Source organism: Prionailurus bengalensis, chromosome F2 (assembly GCF_016509475.1).
Source record: "Prionailurus bengalensis isolate Pbe53 chromosome F2, Fcat_Pben_1.1_paternal_pri, whole genome shotgun sequence".
Taxonomy (NCBI): Eukaryota; Metazoa; Chordata; class Mammalia; order Carnivora; family Felidae; genus Prionailurus; species Prionailurus bengalensis.
Genome location: NC_057353.1, coordinates 40,730,258 through 40,755,292, shown reverse-complemented (window position 1 = coordinate 40,755,292; position 25,035 = coordinate 40,730,258). Strand labels below are relative to the sequence as shown.

Sequence of the window (25,035 nt, the reverse complement as noted above, 5' to 3'; positions counted from 1 at the left end):
CAGAAAGGATTTAGTAGGATTAAGCTTGGCTCTCAAAGTAAATTCTGAAAACAACAAAGGAAAAGACCTGCCTGCTGTAACAAGTCAGTTTAGATGCTGTTAAGATGTCTTCATTTACCAGGCTTGTCCAGGACTCAGCTTTTGAGGTTATTATTTATGAAAAAGGTATGTTAACTACTGACCAAGGATAATAAATTTACCTCCACACTCTTGCTAGGTCCAAGGACAAAATGAATAACAATGCATATTCAGGCATGTGCTTTGACTGATAAACCAAGACCATCAAAAACCAGGACATAATTTGCCTTTTTCTTACAGTCATTAATTCAATCACTTAATGAACTTAAAATTAACTCAACAAAATTCTCAGTGGGAGAGGTACAGAGAGGTCAACAGCAAGAACCACTCCTTAATCCCTTCAAACTTTTCACCATGAAAAATTTTCATCTCTTGTTTATGGGACATTAAAAAAAAATTTTTTTTAAGTTTATTTGAGAGAGAGACTGACAGAGCGAGCAGGGGAGGGGCAGAGAGAGGGAGAAAATTCCAGGCAGGCTCGGCACTGTTAAAGCCCATTGTGGGGCTAGAACTCACAAACTATGAGATCACCACCTGAGCAGAAACCAAGAGTCAGACACTTAACTGACTGAGCCACCCAAGGCATTTTTAAAAATGTCCTGCCCAAGGTGCCCAAGGGCATTTTAAAAAAAGTCCTGCCTTTGAGGTATAGAACATAAAACTCACCTGTAATTGTATTTGCAAAGTTACAGCTACACTTCACCATGAGTACTCCTGACAATTGCTAATCTGAAAGTCGGCTTTAGGAGACAGGGAAGGGCTAATAATGTCCATCAACAATGGATAAATTGATATATTCATATGATGGAATGTTACTTGGTAATAAAGAGACTATGAACACATTGAACAACATAGAAGAATCTCAAAAAATTGAAAAGACAGACACAAAAGAGTATGTGTTATATGATTCCATTTATATGCATTTCTAGAATAGTCAACACTAACCTATGGTGGTGGAAGTCAGAACAACAGTTACATGGGGAAAGATTAACTGGAAAGGGGCTAGAGGGAATTTTCTGTAATAGAAAAGTTGTGTTTCTTTATTGGGGTTGTGGTCACCAAATCTCAAACTATACATTTAAAAACTGTGTAGTGTATTGAATGTAAACTATATGTTTTTTTTAAGTACTAATTATCTACTGGACTCTGAAGTTAAATATAATCTACTGTAGAAAGCATCTAAAAAATCTTACTATGATTAAAAAGCAACACAGGCATTCAGAAAGCAGGTATGAAGCTTTAATTCACTGTGGGCATTTCTCTGACCAATATTATAAACTTTACACATCTTCATACAGATACATCTTTTATAAGACACAGGTTTTTTTACCAAGTACTGTGAAACATACCACCATTCCACTTAGTTAAGGGCGTATTATAAATATAATGAGCCACTGATTAAATATAAATACAGAGGTTGATATGTGTTAGAAAGTTTCCATAATAAAAAAAAAAGTTTAAGAAAGGCTAAACTATGAAAGTTCACGTGTTTTTTTACTTTAAATATCACATCACAGTGACAGCCAATTACAATAAAATTACAACTGCTTTTAGATGATAGTACATTCGGATATCTAACATCCACTTATTTTCATTTCCACACTGCATTTTCATTTCTAAAGAGTAGACCAACTTTTAGACTGCAGACCAAGTTTCTTGTGCAAGAAATAAGAATTACTATCTTGATTGTGACCACTGGAAACTAAATTTATACATACTGTACTAAATAGAGACGAGACTATTAAGTATATAATATGGAACTCTTCAGTAGCGGTGTTCAAGAGAAATTCAAATAGTAGCCTGAAAATGGTGTTTTTTTTCTTAATGTTTATTTTTGAGAGAGAGAGAGAGAGAGTGGGGGGGGGGGGGAGGGGCAGAGAGAGAGGGAGGCACAGAGTCCAAAGCAGGCTCCACACTGTCAGCACAGGGCCCGATGCGGGACTCGAACCCATGAACTGAGAGATCATAACCTGAGCTGAAGCCAGACGCTTAACCGACTGAGCCACCCAGGTGCCCCTGAAAATGGGTTTTCATTGCTACAGCAGTCTACATATATTTCATTAAAAAGATGACATCTCTGTCAAAACATTTAGAAATAAATATATGGTAGAACCTTCCCTTTTCCAAGATGCTGCCTGGAAGAAAAGTTCCAAGCTGAATTAAGGGGGAAAGATGGGGGGAAAAAAAACCCTCAGAAAATAAACATTATACGATGCTCTGAACTACAATCTTCCTGAGTCTGTTTTTCAACTGGAACAAGTTTTAGTCAGTTCTACATTGCTTTAGTGTCCACAATCCAGAGGGAGTCCTTGAACAACCAGTTCATATTCTACAGAAATCAGAAGGACTCCTAAACACCCCTCAACTAATTACACGAGGGAAAGCTGATCATGAGTTGTATTAAAATCTATGTAAATATCAAACATAGTCATAGCCATTCTTTTACCAGTGATGCTAGAATAAGTGATGAAAATATATGCGCAGCTGTACACAGATCACCATTAAATACAGGAACAAATGCCGTTGATGCATATTAAAAAGCTCCCCAAAAGCCAATCTGAATGTTTATTTTCATTTATTTTGATACAGCATTAGAAGGGACTGCATATAATTACAGGGACTGCTGCAAACAACACTTGATGCTACTAAGTGTTCTATTAAGCATCAGGCATGCACAACAGTTACCTTTGAAAATTTCTCACGTATATATCTTAAATTCCTATTTATAAGCTACAACATGTTTAAAGCATTTAGTGATTTTTAAACCAAATATTTTAACTGACCTATGTCTACATGGAGAAAAACAAAAACTCCCTCCCTGGTCTCAATAACCAAAAGTAATATTAAATCTTACTCCCCAATTTGATATTTAAACTTAATTCCAAAAAGTGGGGAACATTCTTATCACGACTAAACTGGAAAGATGATCTCCTGAACAGTCTACCCACCACACGCAGCATGCTAAGCCTGTGGGGATTACGAGATAAGCATGATGTGCTTGGTGGCTACAGATGACAATAATTGGACAGTCTCTTCTTTTTATTCTGGATCTTTTTATTTCAAACTAAATGAAATCATTTCATCAATACAAACTAAAAAAATAATTCTTTTTTCTTCATTTAACATCAATCTGAGAGTGGACCAAACTAAAAACACTGTCTTCAAGCATGTGGCAAAACAGAAAAAGTTTCAATTACATTAGGTAACCAGGGGTGGTGAAGGGAGTAGTTTGTTTTTCCACTTAAGAAGCATTCCAGTCAAATAATCACAAACACTTACAAATTCAGACTGCTTGGTTCTCAGTCATTTATGGCTTAAGTACTGGATTTGAAAACCACTTCAGGCTAAAATAAATTTATATGAATAATGCATAGATTGTATATCTAGGAAGTCATGCAATAAATAAACATTCTCATGTACACTGGAATCTTAGTGACAAGAAGGGTCTGCAGGTGTGAACAGAATGTTTCTTCCCTTTTACCAAGAGAATACGCCCAGCAAGATCCTGGCTTTTGGCCTATTCAAGATCCTACTTGCCAGGTCATCTTGATTTTCTCAGATCGATAAAAGAAGCCAATGTCATGAGACACTTGCAACAAGGAACGACTCGCCTCAATCACAGGTGCCGTGAGGTCCGAGCTAGGCAGAATGAGACCCTCGTGATCCTGCCACCCTGCCGCAAAGTCAATTTGGAGGACTTGACCAGCTAGAGTATCAATGGGTAAATGTTTAGTGACCTACTGGAAACCCTTATTATATTAGTATCTTTCACAAATCTATCTGCCCCTTAAATCTATTTCATTTGAAAATTGCCAGGGTAAGTAAGACCCACCCACTATTCCTGGTTTTGATATGCCCCTACAACATGAGAATTGAACTGAACCACGATGATTGTTATGTCGTCTCTGTACATCCGAGCAAGCTCCTCAGGAAGACTGAGCATTTTGGAGAGGCGCTCGTGGTCTACAGCTCCAAACTCGTTGTTGCCCACCGCGTGACGAATGAGATGGGTTGCTGCATTCTGATCCTCGAATACCGAGGACATCTTGGCTCTCCTTTCTGTTAAAAGGCCATGCATCTGTCCTAGAGTCACCTTGTAGCCGCCAACAGCTATTGGCTGTTGGTGATGCATGCCCGTCAGGTACTCACCCACAATCCTAACCACATCCTGCCTATGCATCGTCTCCCACAACCCATCAGTAGCCAACACCAGAAACTTATCCTGTGGCCTTAATCGGTGATAAGTCACCTCTGGCTCAGCAGTGAGATAAGGAGGTGTATAATAATTAGGAGGGATAAACTTGGTATATTCATTGTCATTCAACTGGTCTGGGCCTGATTCTATCACTCTCTTTTGAAGGTCAATGCTCCATTTGAACTTTACGTCTCCAAAAGCCCTAAAAGGCATCAGCAAGCCAAGCAGCCGATCCTGTTTCACCACGCTCTTGGCCTCATTCTTTGGGTGCTCCAATTTCAGCCGTTCCAGTTCTCTTTCATTCTGAGCATTGTGGTCATTTGAGAGAGTGACTGCCGACCAAGAGCCGTCCTCTTCCTGCACACCCAGCATGGCTCTGCTATCGCCGGTATTGGCCACGTGAAGGTCGACGCCATCTACATGGGCCACACAAGCAGTGGCCCCAGAAAACGCCACTCGAAGCACCAAGTAATTGAGAAAAGAATTGGGATCACCGACTTGAGCCTCCAAAGAGATGTCGTTGTCAAGCCTCTTGAAAGCATTAATTAAAGCCTCCTTCACATCAATATCAGTAGACTCCCCGGTGTTGAGGTCTATAAGTTCTTGCCAGTAAGTCCTTAAGCTGTTGAAATACAATTTGGACGCCTCCTTACTGAAGTAATCATTGGGGTGCTTGTGCCACTGGAGAATGGGCAGCAGTGCCCGGCCACTCTCGACTGCATTTTCAATCTCTAGCAAAGTCTCATGGGGCAACAAGGAGACGGCAATGTAATAAAAGAGTCTCTCACTGACCGCCTGGGAACAAGCACAGCCGGCATGGCCGTCAAAAACCCCCAAGAGCATCCCTCTGGTCTGCAAGCAAGTAGCTGCACTTCTCCGGTCCTCGATGGGTGCGTTTGCAGGCAGCTGATTGCTGTCAAATCCAAGGACGGAACTGACATTTTTGCCATCGAATTCTGGCACTTTGAAGCTGTATTCGTTGGCTTTCAGGATGCTGTTGACCTGCGGGGGTGTGAGGTAAAATCTCTGCGGCGTGGAGGCGTATCTCCTTCCCTGGGTGTTGTACTGCCACCAGCTCTCCTTCGGCCTGCAAAAGGTGGCATAGGCCGGGTGGGGTGCGTATCGCAGGCGACTCTGAGGAACGTAAGGCGACGAACAGCAGAGGTGTTTGTGGTGGCAGTAACACGCGGTGCCATAGATTCTGCTCAGTTCACAGTTACGGATCAGAGGGAAAAACAGTTGAGTTGGTGCTGGCATGGCATCAGAGAACAGCGGCAGGCTGGCACTTCTGACGGGGATTCCTAGACAGCAATTATACAGACACACACAGAGAGAAGAGTTACATTTCAGATCACTTCATCCATCTCTGCTTTGAGAACAAATATTTAGCAGGTGAATCTACACGCTAAGCCCTGCGCTAGAAAGCACTGTATTTTATACACCTCTCCTGTACTACTTCCACAGGGTATATTCTGCTAAGCCCAATTCTTAATCACTTATGGAGCCAAGACTAGAGTCTAGCTTTACTTCTCTCTTTTCCTCGCATTTCCTTCTGCAGCACAGACTGTGCAGAACATACAACAGATCTGGCTGGGAAAAAGCTGAGGAGACGAAGATTATATAACATTATGCAGTGGCAGTCTACCCGGCCAACCACTCTTCTCCCTCTCTATCCTTAAAAAGGCCCTGGATCTCCCATGACGAAAATCCCGTTTCCAGATTTGTGGTCAATGGTAACATTTGATTACACATGATTACCACCAAAATGGTGTCAGAATACATCCCCGACATATGTATGCTCATGAATTCTGTGGTAAGTTATATGCACACACTACCAAATTAATATTATGTTCATATATAGTATGGACATATATATGCAACAGATATGGGGGAAAAATTACATGATGAATAAAAAGAGAAATGCCAGTATTCCTTTCCTGCGCCTCAGTGGACGGTCTTGCAAACTACGCTTCTCTAGACCACTGTGCCAATTTGGTGAGCTCAGGGACATAGGTCTGCCACCAACTTGCCAAATAATCCTAGAAATGTGAGCTTACCTCTTTGGGCCTCACTTCCCTAGGTTGTAAGTGAACACACAGAAGCAGATGCTACCGAAGGCCTCTTCTGGGTCTCTATGCCTTTATAAGTGTTTGTTGCAGTGAGGCTTTGAAATCAAATGCAGGTTTCATTTATTCGTTGTTTAATCACTGTACGCTTTGTGATAAAAAGAAGTTTAAGTACGCTAGTAGCTCTAAGGCTTTGTTAGTAAAGTAAATGGTCTCAGTTCTGTAATTTAATTTACTTGCTAGCATTTTCCCCTGCTAATCAGCCAGAAGGGAAAGCTACAGAAACACTATTTTCATCCATTATGGATCGAGGTAGAATTCAATCCCTAGAAAAATATTTTCTCTTACATTTAAAATAAAAGTATGTATTTGCCTTAAGGAAGCAATAAAGAATAGTGAAATAATAGTCTAATAGTCTAAGGTTTGTATAGAAAAGGTGCACATTATTAATCCAAATAAAAATCACTGACACTATGTGACACTGAAAATATTTTGCTGGACATTTATCTAGAAAATTTATTGAATGTGCATCATTAATCCAGATAATTTATGCAAGGGAAAAAAACTTTCTTCCTTCTAACATTTATTTCCCCTGAATTGTTGAGGTATTGCTTCAAATAACTCATTTGGCCTATAAAGAAATAGACTTTAGAGTTAAATACGGAAACAAATGCAGTAAACAAAAAATAATACAGAAAACAAAACCATGTGGGTTTTAATGTCAGCAATTCCTTCTTAAGGTTGAACCCATTAAGGAAAAAAAATTTACAAGTATCAGAGATTGTTAGCTATATATTACATTATTTTCAGGTACCCTCTTTTGAAGAGTAATTGGAGAAGTGATAAGTGGGATGTGTGAGAGCAGAGAAAACCAAACACCGAATAATAACTTATTCTTGTTTGCTTCTGTAATGAGCACTGCATAAGCTGGGCATACAGAACCCCTTTTGCAAGTGATAGAAAGCACCATTATTTTAAATGCACTATTTCAGAAGGGATTTGTTTTAAAAACTGAAGACAAGATTATACAACAGAAGGCAATGATTAGAATTTTGGAAAGAAGATCAATAACTAAATAAGCATTCTGAAATGCCATAATGAAAAAAAGAAATTCCAGATGAACAGGAATCTATCAAGACTAACCATATAAATCTCTGCACTTCAAACTAAATACCTGAAAGTCATCCAAAGGTTAAGGGTACATGATTGAGCCAGGAGATGTGCTCAAATGTTGTGCCACATGACTCTGGCTTCCAGACATAAACCGTACCTTGTTAGATTTGCATGCAGAAAGCACATTAACTCATTTCATGCTTTGTATAAAGATTTTCTATTATTAAAAATATAAACAGATGACCATTTTAAGAGAAACTTTCTCCATAATTTTATTATTTTTTTAAGATCTTATTTTTAAGTAATCTCTACACTCAGCCTGGGGCTTGAACTCACAACCCCGAGATCAAGAGTCACTTGCTCCACCGACTGAGCCAGCGAGGCACCCCTCTCCATAACTTTAGATAAGTTTGTAGTTGTGCTTACTTTAAAACTTAAGACTTTTATAGGAAGAAGAAATGTTTGCTTCTGTATGGAATGCAGACCAAATCAAAGTACTACTTTGTGCGTGTGTGTACGTGTGTGTGTTTGCAAGGGGGGTTTGATAGATGAGCAGCAGGATTTCGTTGTATGTCTAACCAAGGAATAACAAGTCCAAGAAATCTGCACTTTCCTTAAATTCCTCCGCTTTGACAATTTTTCTGCTTTTGTAGTTGATTGCAAAATGAATGAAATATTGTGGCAAAAGAACTGATTCATGCAGTAGATGCTTTGAATAATATGTAAAATCAAAGAGCAAGCACTCAAATACTCAGATAACATACTACATTTTTCCTTCAAGGCGAAAGTTCTTGAGAGATTAAAAAAAAAAAAAAAGCAGAGTGGATTTTATCGATGGTACCTTTCAGTTTTTCAGGAGCTTAGCATATGGACTGAGAATGTATCCCAGTACCCCAACTCCCAGCATACCTTCAAAAGACAAATTCTTAGAGAATATGGAATTCATGAAAACCCTGCTCTGTGATTCATGAGTGTTGTATCATCACCAGTACACATGACATAGTCTCTCCATCAGACCAGATATCCTCACAAGCCAAAGTGCTTGCAAATGCTTTTTCAAACCGTAAGTGAGCATTCAAAAACTCTGAGTATCTTTCTGAATATCCTGTGATTCAACAACAACAAAACCCCATGAGATCAAAACTTTTGCTGACAAACTCACTAATGAAGTAGAAAGCTCTTGATTAGGCAATTAAGAACAGCAACAAGGTACAGTGTTGGTAAACTGGAGGACTGTCACATTTTCAAGTGATTTCTGACCACAATTTCACTGAAAAGTTCCTATCCCTGATCCAAGTTATATGCAGTATCTTAGTCCTAGGCAAATTTGACCCATTTTGCCAATGACTAGTAAGAAAAGATGCACTGCAACCCGAAACAGGAGAGAGACCCATCCATTCTTACTGATGGGCTCGACAGAGCCTGTGCCAAGAAACGATTCTACTTCATTCAATAAACCCACGGACCGTATTAATTAGAAAATGCTGCTATACTGCACCGACTCCGGAGCTCTTTAGCTTTCAAAGCTTTTGGTGTAAATGAAAAAAAAAAAAAAAAAAGCTATACTCGTCATTCAACGTGTCAGAACCTCAGTTTATGTAATCCAATTGCATTAAACACCCTGTATAAAGACTTCACAATTTTTCAGCATTTTCTGGAAATGCTAGCCATTTCACAGCTCCTGTTATCTCTACATGAATGAAGAAACCGGCTTCCCTCAGAAGACACGACGCCCCAAGCCAGCACTTGTTCGATTAGTTTCCTTTGTCCCTACCTGAAAGCTGCACTAAGGTATCAAAGCTATCCGGGTCCAGGACGCCTTTGTTCCCTTTTTCTATCTACCTCACCCCTAATTCCACGGCGACCCAGCTAAAACCATCCACACACAAAATCAGTCACCATCCTTTCTGGGTACCCAACGCAGGTAGTTAAGTGAATACCTACCAATTCGTCTGGGCCCGGGACACACACACATTCTCCTGTCATCACAACACGGAGCCGACAACATCCACAACCCGCGCGGACAGCAGCAGCGACAGCAGCACCGGCCCATTGAAAGCAAGGCAGAGATGCTCATTAGAGGAGGCGGCGGCGGGGGAGGCGGGCACGGAGGAGGGGCGAGCTCTCGCTCCAGCCCCGTGTGTGGGGCAGGGAGGGGGGAAAAGGATGGAGCAGGGAGAAAGGGGTGGGGAGAAGAAGGAAACCAAACAAACAAACCCACCCCACTGGAGAGGCAGGAACGGAGCCCGAGGCGGCGGGGACTCAGCCGCGAGCAGAGACGCGCCCCGGGACCGGTCCCTCCATCCAGCCCGGGCGCGGAGCCCACCGGCCCCCGGCATCCTCCGCCCGCTGCCCACCCCGCCCGGCCCACGCAGCGCCGGCTTCGGTCCAGAAGCCTAAGGCAGGGGTCGGCCCGCGGCAGGCTGCCGTGGGATCACCCCAGACTCCGGGGTGCGTACGGGGGACCCTCCGGCAGAGACGCCACACAGCTGGCGCCGCACCTCCTCGGGGCTCGCACTCGCGTTAGGTTCTCCACGGCGTCCCCGGCGCTGACAGCGGCGGCGGCCGGCCCGCCCCCCACCCAGAGCCCGCGGCGGCCCCTCGGCGCCGCCACGCCCGCCCGTAGCCCCGACGCCCCCGCGCGCACCTAGCGCTCCGGGGCTCGTCCCTCCTCCGCCCGGGCCACCGCTCGCCAACCCTCTGCACGCCCGCGGCCGTCGCTCCCCACGCGTGCCGGGCAACCTCCTCACAACTTTGGGCGCGTAGAGGAGGATTCCGGACTGGGCGGCTCGGGCATGGGTCAGGGAAGGGAATACGAACCGGGCACACAGGGGAGGAGTCGCTTCTTCCCGACGAGGAAGCGGCCGCAGCAGTAGCGGCACCGCCTAGCGCTCCCTCCAAGCCTCCTGGCGTAACTCCCTGGAGTGCAGCCCCTGGCCCCCAGCTGGCCCACTCCCTGCCCCGCCGGGCCGCCACCCTGCCCCGCCCGAACGTCCGGGCCGAAGCACTTCCCGCCTCCCGATTGGCTGCGCCCGGGAGAGTGGGCGGGGAGGAGAAGTGAGGGCCAGGCCTGAGTCGAGGAGGGGGGGCGGAAGAGCCGCGCGCTCCCAGCCAGCTTTGTGACGTCATGGGGGTCAGACAATCCCTTCCATTCCGAGCGAGCGGCTCATTGGTTCCACTGGCACGCCTCACGTGACCGCGCCCGGTAGCTGGGTGGAAGGTGGGGCTTCGTGGCGCAAGGGAGCTGCGACCGGCTGGGCGGGGCGGCTTTGAAGCGGCTGGAGACCCGAGGGGTTGGGAAGAAGCTCCTGGGCCCGCCCCAGCATCCCCACGCGCTGGGGTCCCCGGGGGTTCGCTGCTCCCGGCCGGCCGGGCTTCCGCGAATCCCTGGCGCCTCGGCAGGTGACCCGCCTTGGCCTGGCAGCCTGGCGGTTCAGCCTTCCCCGCGCCTTGCTGGTGGGCCCAAGTTTCCTAGGATAGTAGGTGGGGCCGGCTCCCAGCCCAGCAGGGAACTGAATTCCCTGCATTTCGCCCCAGCCTAGAATATAAGGCATGACAATCTGTTGCCCCGTTCATTTGATACTTTGCAAATTTTAGGAACAGTAATTCGGATCACGTTTCCCACCGTTTTCTAGACATCTCTTGGGTCCTAGGGAGGAAAAGCGAGACTGAACAGCAGCAAGAAGTTGTGATCAAGGAATTCTTTTCCCTCTAGTGTAGGTGTGCTCTGAAGGTCTTTGATACCAGTGTTGTCTCGTTTTCCCGGGATGGTTACAAGGAAACCTGTAGGAGTGGAAGAGTACTGGACTTGGAGCTGATCAGAGCACCTTCATCCAAGTCATTTCTGCTCCCATAAGACTCCGTGTCTGTTTCAGTGAGATGAGGTTACCCTTGGAGTGGCATTGGCATTCTGTGATTATACACAAGAGATCCTGAAGGCTTCTTTTGCCTCCATCCACACATATCCCATCTTTATGGGAACTGAGTCATCTATAGTGGCCTCTAAATGCTTCCCTGGGGATGATATTAAGTAGATCATTGCACTCAGCCTGCCTAGTGTGAAACTGTTTACTTTGATTTATTAAACATATCTGCTTACTAGCCAATAAAGTTCACACAGTGATATGGGCTGGATATAAAAACTGTCATGTTAATGGTATTGTGGGGTTTTGTTTTTATTAATCTTGCATTATTTTATTTTTACGTAATAAAGGAAAAACTTTATATACAAAAACTGCCAAGAACTGGTTCTTCATAATTCCTGGATTTTTTCAGCTGCCTCTATTCTTTAAATTAGAGGAGAGCTTTTCTGTCCAGCTCCAAGTGGCCCATGAAACTCTTGTGGCTCTCTAAGTGGCCTTGATCTCCCATTTAGTTCATCTGCCTCACTTCCCCCCTTTTTACCTCTCAAATTCTGTATTTTTCATCGTCCTTTTCCCAATTGGTGTAGATTTATTTGTCTAGTTTTCTCGTGTTTCATAGAAGCAGTATAGGGTGACTTAGCATAGTAAGAACATGGCTGGAGGCAGGCTGCCTGGGTTCCAATCCCAGCTCTGTAAATTACTATGTGGTCTTAAGCAACCTCCTTCTGGCTCAGGTCTCTCATATGTCAGGTAGGAATAAAAATAGTAATACCTCACAGGACTGTACTAAATAGGCCAATATAAATATATATTGTGCTAAGTAAGTACATAGCAGGGAGTAAGAGCTATATAAGTATTTGCTATTATTGGGGCACCTGGCTGGCTTAGTCGGTAGAACATATGACTCTTGATCTTGGGGCTGTGAGTTTGAGCCCTACATTAAGGGTAGAGATTACTTAAAAATAAAATCTTAAAAAAAAATTAGCTATTATTAATATTATAGACACATGTCCAGGTAAGTATGCCTCTTTTAGATTTAAGACTCCTAAAGAGTAGTGGTTCCAGATCCCTAAGTGCAATATATTCTTAATTCTCTAGTTAGACACTAAGAAGTTATTGATAGGGGTGCCTGGGTGGCTCAGTTGGTTAAGTATCCGACTTGATTTTGGTTCAAGTCACTATAGTTTGGGAGATTCAGCCCTGCATCGGGCTCTGCACTGACAGCACATGGCCTGCTCCGGATTCTCTCTCCCCCTCTCTCTGCCCCTCCCTGAGTAGTGCTCCTCCTCCCCTCTCAAAATAAATAAGTAAACATTGGGGCGCCTGGGTGGCTCCGTCGGTTAAGCGTCCGACTTCAGCCAGGTCACGATCTCGCGGTCCATGAGTTGGAGCCCCGTGTCGGGCTCTGGGCTGATGGCTCAGAGCCTGGAGCCCGTTTCCGATTCTGTGTCTCCCTCTCTCTCTGCCCCTCCCCCGTTCATGCTCTGTCTCTCTCTGTCCCAAAAATAAATAAACGTTGAAAAAAAAAAATTTTTTTTTAATAAATAAATAAATAAATAAATAAATAAGTAAACATTAAAAAAAGAAGTTCTTAACATACTGGAAAGTCTTAGAACTTTAGGATATCAGTTTAATTTACATGACGAGTGTCACTGCCTCTTAGCCCCTACTTTGCAGACATGGTGACCAGCAAACTGAAGCTAAGAGTAGATTTTTATGAGTTTCTGCCTCATAAGTTTTCAGAAATGAAGTCTATACTAGGCTTGTCTGTTGTCTATAATATTTTCCCATTGATTCCGAAAGGTAGAGGGATAAGACTCAGGAATGTATACATCCATATGAATGACCTCTTCAAACTGTCACTTTGGGAATGTACACCTTTATTCCACACCAACATTGCCATTATGCAGAGCACTTTTTAAATTACCTTTGCAAATTGTTTTTGTCTGCACAGGAAACTCCAACTTGTTTTACTATAACTAGCACCTTGTTTTTTATACCTTAAATAGCATTGATTTCCCCCATCTTACTGTTCTTAGCCCTAAATGACCTGGCTATTTCTGAAAACCCATTCTCAAAAAGCTAGTATTTGCCACCACTAAATATAGTCAAAAGCATTTGTCATGAGTGTGGGAGGCAATGTCAAGGTGTTTCTAGAATCAGAATAAAGGCCCCCCCAAAGTAATGTCTATGAAGTGAACTCATGTAGAGGTGCAAGTTTGTTTTCCAGCTGCAGAGTTGTAGGTTTCAGTGATGTGTGTATTACACATCGAGTCACAGTTTTGCAGAGGAACCAACCGCTTGTACCATTGAGAGAGATTCCTTAGTATCTCAACCTTATCTCCTCTCTGCCTTGGCTTTCTCCCTGTCTCTATACACAGCTCTGTTTAGCCACTCAACAGGCTTGCTTATGAAGTGCTGTTTGTTACCACATGGTCATCTGGCCAGGCAAGGGCAAGTCCTCGGGTGTGCTGCGCTGACCCCACAGACTGCTTGAGCCACCAGAACACCTGTTGACATTTGGACATTGGAAGGTGTAGCAAAGAAGCTTCGGAACAACCTAGGATTGTTGGAAAGAAGGGCCAGCAAAGAGAGAGGAAAGGATTTCAAAAATAGTACAAAAATAGTACCAAAAAATGGTACAAAGGGGCTGTGCAAAAATACCTATTTTGTCTACTCACAGGCTTTCCGTGATACCAGTAATGCAAAGACAGCTCATGAATGAGACCCTTGACGATCATTTTCTTACCCTAGAACAAAGCTAGAAATGAGCAAGTGCTGAACCAGATTGGCCTGTTGTTCTTATGGGTGGATGATGAAGCCTCTGGGGGTATTGGAGGTTAGCTGTGACAACATGAGATGGCCCAGCAGAGTCTTGGTACCATCCAAGAAGCTTAAAATAGACCAGCATGTGGGTCTGAGGTATTGGTCTGGTAGTTAGTGACTTCCCTTTGCCTTTGCCAAAATCAACAATTGGAAGAGAGGCTGGGCCTAACACACTCCTCTCTAAGTCCTACTTCCCTACAGGAAGGGGCAGGAAATCAGCAAGTATTTACTAAGTGTGTAATCAATAGGTACCTCTGTTAGTTATTACCATCCCAGGGTTCAGAGTTGCTTTTTGGAAATTATTTGGAGTTAATGCAGTAAGATCAGCAAACCATCTATGAGAAACAGAATGTGTATTGTAGCTCATCTCTTGTGGACTTAGAGGCTGTTGAAGGTGTTTTCACATTTATTTAATATTTTTAAAGTATTCCATTGTCATAAGAATTCATGAAGCAATGGTATATTTGAGGGGAAAAATAAAGCTTCATTCTCTTGCAAAACTAGGGAGGAAAGTCTGCTGACTGGTAGGCAGGAAGTTTCTGTGCATTAATTTAACATGACAAAGAATATGACAGCTGTGTATCTGGGGTTGCTTAATTAGGGTGCTTTGGTAAGAAGACTGCAGGTCTGTGGACCTGACTGCCACATATTTCAACAATCCCTGTTAATGGGGGTGTCTTAGAATACTAAGGATAGCATGCATGGGGGGGATTGGTATTGTCTAGTCATCAGACAATCTGGCAAATTAATTTCCCACTCAGTGTAATTCTATAGATGGATTCCCCAGAATAAAATACAGAGGGAAAAGGTAAAGGAAGGGCTTCAGGGAAACAGAGCCATTGGGGCGAGTGTAGAGCACTTTGTACAACAGGTGCTGACTTATGGTGCCTTTGAAGCAGGTCAGGCCAATGTGCAGACTTCAGCAGAAGCCTCCAGTCTATACACCCAAAAATAGTCGCTGCTGATTTGCATACTTCTTAAAAGCTATAATTCTTCACTTATCTGTACACCTTAACTACTAGAATGTAAGCCTCTTAAGGGCAGGGATCATGTCTCTTTTATGAACCAATACAAACCCACGGCTTGGCATATAGTGAGAACTAACAGGTAGTGAGTGCTTAACTTATTATTATTCTCTGTTCTAACTGCATTGTCTCAGTACATTCTCATAACACTCATAGGAGGTAGGTGCTATCAGTATATCTATTTCACAGGAGAGGAAACTGAGTCTCAACAAGGGTGATTTGCCCGGGGTTACATAAGAAGGAAATAGGAGAACCATCTACTTCAGAGCTTGTACTCTAAGGCACTATGCTATAAGGTCCACTACATATAATAGGTGCTCAATGGGGCACCTGGGTGGCTCAGTTGGTTATGTATCTGACTCCTGGTTTCAGCTCAAGCCATGATCTCACGGTTTCTTGAGTATGAGCACCACGTCAGGCTCCTTGCTCACAGAGGGGAGCCTGCTTGGGATTCTCTGTCTCCCTCTCTCTCTGCTCCTCCCCCACTCATGCTGTCTCTGTCTCTCTCAAAATAAATAAACTTTAAAAAAAAATAGATGCTGGATAATGAATGGACTCCTTTCAAATGAAAAAGGCGGCACGTTGCAATAGATGAATGCATTGTGATGAAGTCCTAAAGAAACTTTCCCATTTTCATTCGGATTTGAGGGCAAACTATATATTTGCAGAATTTTCACCCATGCTTATTGTGTCTGTGACCAGCAATAACCTTGGTACAGCTAGAGGACACTGACAGTCCTCTATTGTCAGAGTGCTGCAGGGTTTGGCTATAGTTTTTCAAGAGAACCAGCTGTGGCTATAAAAGCATATTTTCCTTGGAAACCAGATATTAATATTTGTAGATGATACCTAATGTATTCGATTCATATCCTAGATATGATATCAGCAGTTTAATCTGTTGAAAGCTATAAATTATGTTCATCTGAAAGCGTTACTTTTATTTTGAAGCAGTATCAGCTGGAGAGAGAAAAGTTCAAGGAGAGAAAGAAGACTGAGAAAGTGGAATGTTAGCTATTGAATGTATATGTATAGCTATTGAATTAGGTATCCAGTTTCTCCCAGGAACAATGGGCTCTGGAATGCTCATCAGAATATTTAGATATTACCTAGTACAACATCTGGGTTCTTAAGGCTTCATGGCTTTGTGAAATGAGTATAGACCGGAGTCAGAGAGTCCTGAATTCAAATCCTAGCTTTGCTTCTGAACAACTGGGTATTTTTTCAAAATTTGCCCAACGGCTTCAATTTTAAAAACCTCTAAGGTGTGTTGTAAAGATTAATGATGATGTCAATGAAAGTTCCAAATGATGGCTGGCATGTAGTACCAAGAGGTTGTACCCAAATGAGTTCTCTATTGCTGCAGTAAGAGATGACCACAAATTTAGTGGGAACAGCGCACACATCTTACACTTGGGGAGATCAGAAGTCCGAAATGGGTCTCGGTGGGCTGACATCAAGGTGTCTGCAGATCTGCATCCCCTTCTGGAGTCTTTAGCCGAGAAGCTGTTTTCTTACCTTACCCAGCATTGAGAAGCTACCTGCATTCCCAGGCTAATGGCCCCTTTGTCCATCTTCAAGGCAAGCGGAGATCTTACGATCACTAACTCTGATCTCCTCCACTGCCTTCCTTTCTAATGGACACTTGCAATTACATCAGGCCCAACATGATAATCCAGGACGATCTCTTTATTTTAAAATCAGCTGATTAGCAATCATAATTCCATCCGCAACCTCGTTTCCTCTTGCAATGTAAAGCAGCATATTCACAAGTTCTGGGGATTATGATGTGGACATAGGGAGGGGTATTATTCTGCACACCACAGCGCCTTTCTTCCTTAATATTTGTTCATTCATTTATGCACTTATTAAAGGAAAATATGAATAATAAAAGTATCTTTTGGGGTGCCTGGCTGGCTCAGTTGGTAACACATCCAACTCTTGGTTTCCACTCAGGTCATCATCTCAAGGTTCGTGAGTTCGAGTCCCACATCGGGCTCTGCGCTGCCAGTGCAGAGCCTGCTTGGAATTCTCTGTTTCTGCCCCTCCCCTGCTTGCTCTCTCTCTCTCTCTCTCTCTGTCTCTCTCTCTCTCAAAATCAAAAAATAAACTTTAAAGAAAGTGTCTTTTAGGGAAATACAAATCAAAACCACAATGAGATACCACCTTACATCTGTCAGAATGGCTAACATTAACAACGCAGGCAACAACAGATGTTGGTGAGGATGCGGAGAAAGAGGATCTCTTTTGTGTTGTTGGTGGCAATGCAAGCTGGTGCAGCCACTCTGGAAAACAGTATGGAGGTTCCTCAAAAAACTAAAAACGGAACTACCCTACGACCCAGCAATTGCACTACTAGGCATTTATCCAAGGGGTACAGGTATGCTGTTTTTTTTTTTTAATTTTTTTTCAACGTTTTTTATTTATTTTTGGGACAGAGAGAGACAGAGCATGAACGGGGGAGGGGCAGAGAGAGAGGGAGACACAGAATCGGAAACAGGCTCCAGGCTCTGAGCCATCAGCCCAGAGCCTGATGCGGGGCTCGAACTCCCGGACCTCGAGATCGTGACCTGGCTGAAGTCGGACGCTTAACCGACTGCGCCACCCAGGCGCCCCCAGGTATGCTGTTTTGAAGGGACACATGCACTCCAATGTTTACAGCAGCACTATCAACAATAGCCAAAGTATGGAAAGAGCCCAAATGTCCATCGACGGATGAATGGACAAAGAAGGTGTGGTGTATATATATATACACACACACACACACACACACACACACACACACACAATAGAGTATTACTCGGCAATCAAAAAGAATGAAATCTTGCCATTTGCAACTACGTGGATGGAACTGGAGGGTATTATGCTAAGTGAAATTAGTCAGAGAAAGACAAAAATCATATGACTTCACTCATATGAGGACTTTAACAGACAAAACAGATGAACATAAAGGAAGGGAAACAAAAATAATATAAAAACAGGGAGGGGGACAAAACAGAAGAGACTCATAAATAGGGAGAACAAACTGAGGGTTGCTGGAGGGGTTGTGGGAGGGGGGATGGGCTAAATGGATAAGGGCCATTAAGGAATCTCCTCCTGAAATCATTGTTTCACTATATGCTAACTAATTTGGATGTAAATTTTAAAAAATAAAAAATAAAATTAAAAAAAAGTATCTCTTACCCTCCAGAGAGATCTGTTTAGTTGGAGAGCTTAGATTTAAAAAAATTAAAAAATGTACTGACAATTATATACAACTGACACTTTATTACAAATCTCATTAAAAAATTAACTGACCAGACAATATGCAACAGGCCCTGATATGAGCCACTCAAGGTTGTGCTACAGACTTTTGGATGAAAGAGTCAGTTTGGTGTATGAGAGGCAAAAAAAGAATCGCTGGAAATTTTGATTGTCTTCAAGAAGTAATGTAATAAGGGTGTCCCCTTCCCTCCCCCAAAGAGATCTTAGTTTGCATTGTTTAAAATGTGATCTTAGTTTGCATTAAGGTAAGAACAAAGGAGGTGATAGCCTCCTTCCATTCTGCCTTGGTGACTCTCCACCAAACTTTGAGGGGTATAAAAAATCTTTAGTGGAACCAGAGGAAGGCAACCAGCAGGGTGAAGAGCCTAGAATCAGAACATAGGACAAGTTTAGGGATATTGATAGTGTGATCTTCAAATACTTAAATGACAGTCGTATGAAAAGAAAGCAAGATTTATCTTTGAAAGTTCTGGAGTTTGAAAACACTAGAATAAATGTGTATACGTTAGATTTAAACTCGGTATTATCACTTTGTGTGTTATGGTTTTCTGAAAATGGAATGAGCTACCCCTTAAAGTAATGAGTTTTCTGTGACTGAAGGTATTCGAATAAAACCCAGACAATAGTGTCAAAGAATGTGCTCCCAAAGCATTTTGTTCATGTCTCAAACATTGTACTTACATTGTAATCATTTACATTCCAGTCTCCCTGTATTAATTGTTGTTACCTTTCTCTAGGGTGAACCTATCATATTCATTTTTACTTGGTTTAGAAGATACCCGAAGAATGTTGGATGGAGGAATGGATATTGCATGGATGAGGTTGAGATTACACAGAGTGACCTTTGGAGTCTCTCCTACGCTGAGACTGTTAGTTCTCTGAGCTAGGGTATGAACTAAATTTAAAGAGCAGAACTGGAATCCAGAAAGGAGGTCGTGGTAGTACATTCTAGATTTCACAGTATGGAAAGGCCCAGAGAGGGGATGGAACAAATCTGAGTGGAGGTGCTGTGTTGGGTGAAGAACAGGAGTTAGAGTTGGCACAGAACACTAAGTCTAGATTTCCTGCAGTGTGGACCCAGGTTGACACTTGACTACATTGTTCGAAAGGAAAGTACTCAATCATATGCATCATGGCTGGATGGGGATGACTAGGAGCTTGTAATGGACTTAATTATGTCCCTCCCCAATTTTTTTAAAAATTTTTTTTATTAAAAAAATTTTTTTAATGTTTATTTTATTATTTTTGAGACAGAGAGAGACAGAGCATGAATGGGGGAGGGGCAGAGAGAGAGGGAGACACAGAATCGGAAGCAGGCTCCAGGCTCTGAGCTGTCAGCCCAGAGCCCGACGCGGGGCTCGAACTCACGGACCGCGAGATCGTGACCTGAGCCAAAGTCGGACGCTTAACCGACTGAGCCACCCAGGCGCCCCTGTCCCTTCCCAATTTATATGTTGAAGCTCCAAACCCCAATGTGGTAGTATTGGGAGGTGGAGTCTTTGGGAAGTGCCTAGGTTTAGACGAGGTCATGAGGACCCTCATGATGGGTGGGATTAGTGCTCTTTTAAGAAGAGGCAGCAGAGGGATGCCTGAATGGCTCAGTTGGTTGAGTCAGTTGGTTGGTCTGACTTCAGCTCAGGTCATGATCTCATGGCTTGTGAGTTTGAGACCCACTCTGGGCTCTGTGCTGAGAGCTCAGAGCCTGGGGCCTATTTTGGATTCTGTGTCTCCCTCTCTCTCTGCTTCTCCCCCGCTCACACTCTGTCTCTCCCTCTCCCTCTCTCTCTCTCAAAACTAAACATTAAAAGTTTTTTTAAAAATTAAAAAAAAAAGAAGAGGCAGCAGGAAGTTTGCTTTCCCCGCTGTCCCTCCCATGGGAGTACAAGTAGAGAAGCGTGCCATCTGGAAGCCAGGAAAAGCACCCTCACCAGAGAAAAAAATCCAGTCTAAGACAGGCTATTGCCTAAATATGAGAGTAAAGAGTTAAAACCCTGGGCTAGATTACGGCAGCAAAAATATAAAGGAGGGAAAAAATGGGATGTTTTTACTAAAAACATCAGGACCTGATGGCAAGGTAAATAAGAAAGGGAGGAAAGGAAATGGTATCAGAGGCCCAAAGCTTTGTGTCTGGGTGACCAAGAGGTTGGACATTTATGCCCACTGAGTTTCTTTCTTATTCAGATGGAAGGAATGTGGGAAGATATTCAGAATATTCAGGATTTCCCACAGCTGTTTCTGTGAAGTTCTGGCTGAAAATGGGCTGGTTTTTTTTTTTTTTAAATATTTGTGAGGATGAAAAAGTCAAGAATATTAGTCTGTGAAGGGCCAAAGTTTCATAGGTGAGCCGCAGTATGAGGTAAGACTGCCTGGAGGGGAGACTGCCCTGGGCCCGTGCAACAGGAGGCACTCCATACGCATCACCTCATGTCATTGAATGGCCGGTGAATACGAAGGCCTCAGCTGGTCCTGCCCAGTGTCTGCGTTAGGGCAGCAGCCAGGGAGAATTCTCAGCCATGTTAGTACTAAGGATACTGACATGTTTCTTAAGTAACTGGATTTTCTTTTTTTTTTTAATTTTTGGACTCTAAATTGAATAAATAGCTGCCTGTGTCTGTTTGTATGTGACAGGGCGAGGGAGCAGGATGGAGGAGGTATTCAGTGGTTCAGAGCCAGAACTGTGGCCCAGTTATAGCATATGTGTCATATATTATTTTTCTAGCCTCCTTTCCATTTCTTTTTATATCCCCACCCTTGTTTTTCTATCCTCTCTCTTTTAATTTTGCTGTCTTATATTTTATGCATCCTTGAAAGTAGTCCTAAATTCCTTCTAGAACAAAGGAGAATAAGTATAAATATACTTCTAGGGGGGCGCCTGGGTGGCTCAGTTGGTTAAGCATCTGACTCTTGATCTCGGCTCAGGTCATGATCTTGATTCGTGAGACTGAGCCCTGAGTTGGGCTCTGTGCTGACAGCTCAGAGCCTGCTTGGGATTCTCTCTCCCCATGCCCCTCCCCTGCTCATGTGCATATGGACACACTCTCTCTCTCTTTTTCAAAAAATAAATAAACTTAAATATATACATACATATATATATATATATATATATATATACATACATACCCACACATATATATATACACACACACATATATATATTTCTATGTACATTAGTCCCCAATTTATTCACAAGAAAGCAGAGGCTCAATTAATTTATCTAACTTACCCAAGACTACAGTGGGTATATTAGTTTCTGTTGCTAGGTAACAAATCACCCTCGAAATGAGCAACTAAAACAGAACGAACACTGAGTTTCTCACTTGATTTCTGAGGGTCAGGAATCTGGGAGCAGCGTAGCTGAGTGGTTCTAGCTCAGAGTCTGATGAGGTTGCAGCCAAGCCTCAGGTGTTAGTAGTCACCTGAAGGCTTGACAGGGGCTGAAGGATCTGCTTCCAGCTCACTCCCATGGCTGTTGGCAGAACGTTTCCATTTCTTGCCTCATGGGCCTCTCTGTGAGGCTGTTCACAACACAGGGGCTGGCTTTCCCGAGAGCCAGTAACCTGAGGGAGACACCGAGATGAAGCTGCGATATGTTTTGTAATTAACCTCAGAAATGATAGACGGTCACTTCCTTATACTCTGTTGGTCGCACAAACAAACCCTGGTGCCATTGGGGAGGGAACTCTACAAGGGGATGAATTCCAGGGCTGGGGATCACTGGGGGCCATCGTGCCAACCACACTGAGTAAACAATGTAGCTGAGCCCACATGATGCTGCTTTTACAAAACCACTGGATTCACGCTCAGGTTTGGCCCCCAAAGCTGTTTCCATTCCTCGCATCTTGAACATTAGGTGAATGAGCACCAACAAGCAGTGCTGTTCTGGGTTTCCAGTTTTCTTCCTCTGACCCTGCTTACGATCGTCAGCGCTGCCACAATTTCATCCGTAAAGCTTTGTGTAGCCTCGTAACTCTAATCACTGCTAAAGATGAATCCAGATCTGATCCTTCTCCTTAAGATAACCCTAAATGATTTAATTTTGGGATGCTCAAGAGCTAAAATAACACCATATATACTTACATGCTGTGCATTTGGTTATGCAAGAAACGATTATGATTTTAATTCCTTTCACTTTTTACGTTCTTTGCTTCACGGGAGGTATATGTGTGTAGAAGATAAAAGGCTTTAGTGATCCCGCCCCTCATAAGATGACTCCACCCCTCATTTGTCAGTGTAATGAGAAAATCCATGAAGATAGTTTTATGGAACGTATTTTTACTGCATTGTTGAACTGTAGCCAAATTTTATCAGAGAAAGAAATGAGGACATGTTGTTCTCCTGGAACCAGGGCACTGCTGGCTCAGTGTTCAGTATTCAGACCACAGATCCATGAGTTACCAATAAACCAACAAACAACCCGGATAAATGAACACAGAGGATTTCATTTGTTGCTGGCTATTACCCTCCGTTTTGATGTTCCTTCCTCTATTCTGCATCTGGAAATTCCATTTTCACTTGAAGTATGTACAAATTGATGTCACTATCAGTGTGTGAACACAACCCCAGACCAATTTCTTAGCCAAGATTATTTTTTCAGAACAATGGTGTTGATTCATTATTTCAACTTTAAATTATTCCAATTTAAATTTGTAAGCCATTGCTATGTGCTAGGGGTATTTCGGTGTTCTTATAACTTTCTTTACCTCTGGGATCTACCTTCCAGACCTGGGGTGATATGCTAGTTTACGAGTAAGATAGTCAGTTTTGTCTAGGGAGAGAACTTTCTGTTTACATTTGACTTATGTACAAATTATTTTGATAAATTCTCTTAGAATACTTACAGGGTTCTAAGCTTTGTGGTGTTCTATAAATGGATAAAAAGGTAAGACACAATCTTTGTCCCTTTAAGAACTTGTAGTCTAGCTGCTAGGTGAACATTAACAGGAATAATCATGAGACCATGTGTTATAGCAGAAGTATTCACAAAATGCTTAAAGAGAAGGGGGAAGGAGTTTAGTTCTGCCTGGTAGAGGAAGGAGTTATCAGGAAAGACTCTTCTTAGATTGGTGGTCCCCAAAATGTGGTCACAGGACCAGTGCTAGTCTCTAATAGAATTTTTACCGATTCGTGGCAGAGTGACCAAAAAAAAAAAAAAAAAAAAAAAAAAAAAAAAAAAAATAATGAGGCCATGATTTAATGTAAATAAACTAAATTATATAAGTTAACTTTATGAGTTTTAAAAATTCTTCAGCCTAAAATGAAGGATTTACGTTTCTTTTCTGTTATATTATCCTTAATGAAGTCATGATGATAGTACCTATTATTTGTTTTCTTTAACTGCAAAATGAAACGTGGCAGCCTCACATCAATCTGCATTTTCATGCATTTAGTCATTTATTGGTCCGTGAAATCCAAAAGGATAGGAGCCCTTAATATGGATGGTTACATCTGAGCTGGAGTTGGAAAGGAGGTACACTCTTGTGTAAAGGAAATTTCTGCTGTTTGCCTGCAAGTGGTTTAACTACCTCTGCATTAAGGGTAAATAAATTTATGGGAAATAAAAATATATATATTCTTGCTTTTTTAAGACTGGTTTTTAATGTTTTTCTTGAATGTGTCTGGGGGGTGTGGGGGGAAGATAGAGAGAAAACCTGTGCCCATAGGGGTATAGAATTTGAACTATAGCTTTGAAAAGCTGCTGCTACCAACATGAATACTGGTTTTAGAAGGATTTCCCCCTCCCCCCATAAAGTCTTCTGAAGTTTAGCTAAAATTAGGTTTGATGATTGTAAACCTTCTACTTCTTTCTGGGTATTAGGTTAAAAAAATAAGAACTTTTGTATATATGGGCCTTCCCCCCCCCCCCCCCCAACTTGTTCGCAACAAGACCAGAAAGAGTGAGCCATTGGCTCTGTCTGAGCAGGTCAGCAGTAACAGAAGCTTCACCGCAGCCAGGCTGAAGACCCGCTTTGCCCAAAGCCTCTGGCTCGTCTCACCTTTGGTAGCAAAAGCTTTCCATCTCTTTGCAAATAGTTGCTTGGCAGGAATTGAGCTTAGCCATAATTTTAAGGAATGTGTCATCTTTGAAGAGGGATTCAAGGACAATGACAAAGATGATAAAAGGACTGAATAATATCAAAAGATGTTTAAGAAAAGTATAGGGATTCCCCTGTCTGAACTCTGGGGCAGGTCTTGTAAGAGTTTATCTACCCTGAGTGACTCCCAGCAAAAGTGCTTTAAGACATGATCAAAGATTTCCTTGAAAACTTGCCAGACAACACTTGTACATAACAGGCTCTCATTGTAGTATCCACCTGGAAGCAATCCCTGTAAAGTAAGAACGCTCTGAGGTCAGACATGCTCCTCGTTTCATCCTCCTGGTACTGCAAGGTCGTAACATTGCCAAACCCCAGTTTCCGCCTCTCTACGCTGGGAATAATAGTTTTTACTGCATAAGGTTGTTATGCACAGAAGTAATAGCATGCAATAAGCACAAATTACCACTATTCTTATTTTTATTATTGCGGTTTCCTTCTAAGGGACCGTCTCCCCTGCACCCCCTCCTTCTCTACTGTGCACTGTCTTCCATCTTTGACTCCGGAGGGTCCTGA

General features: G+C 42.7%; 1 protein-coding gene across 6 annotated transcripts; it reads right to left on the bottom strand.

The window, feature by feature from the left end:
- Window positions 1-1,295: 1,295 nt before the first annotated feature.
- PDP1 (pyruvate dehydrogenase phosphatase catalytic subunit 1) lies at window positions 1,296-10,459 on the bottom strand. Of its 6 annotated transcripts, none has more exons than XM_043601376.1 (3): window positions 10,273-10,385; window positions 9,397-9,431; window positions 1,296-5,574 (listed from the first exon to the last, which is right to left on the bottom strand). In XM_043601376.1, exons 2-3 carry the CDS (start codon window positions 9,425-9,427, stop codon window positions 3,914-3,916), a joined length of 1,692 nt encoding a protein of 563 aa, XP_043457311.1. In that variant the 5' UTR covers window positions 9,428-9,431; window positions 10,273-10,385; the 3' UTR covers window positions 1,296-3,913. The 6 variants fall into 6 exon arrangements, with proteins under 6 accessions (XP_043457311.1, XP_043457313.1, XP_043457314.1 ...); XM_043601378.1 differs by lacking the exon at window positions 10,273-10,385 and adding an exon at window positions 9,674-9,749; XM_043601379.1 differs by lacking the exon at window positions 9,397-9,431 and having other exon boundaries at window positions 10,273-10,459.
- Window positions 10,460-25,035: the final 14,576 nt, after the last annotated feature.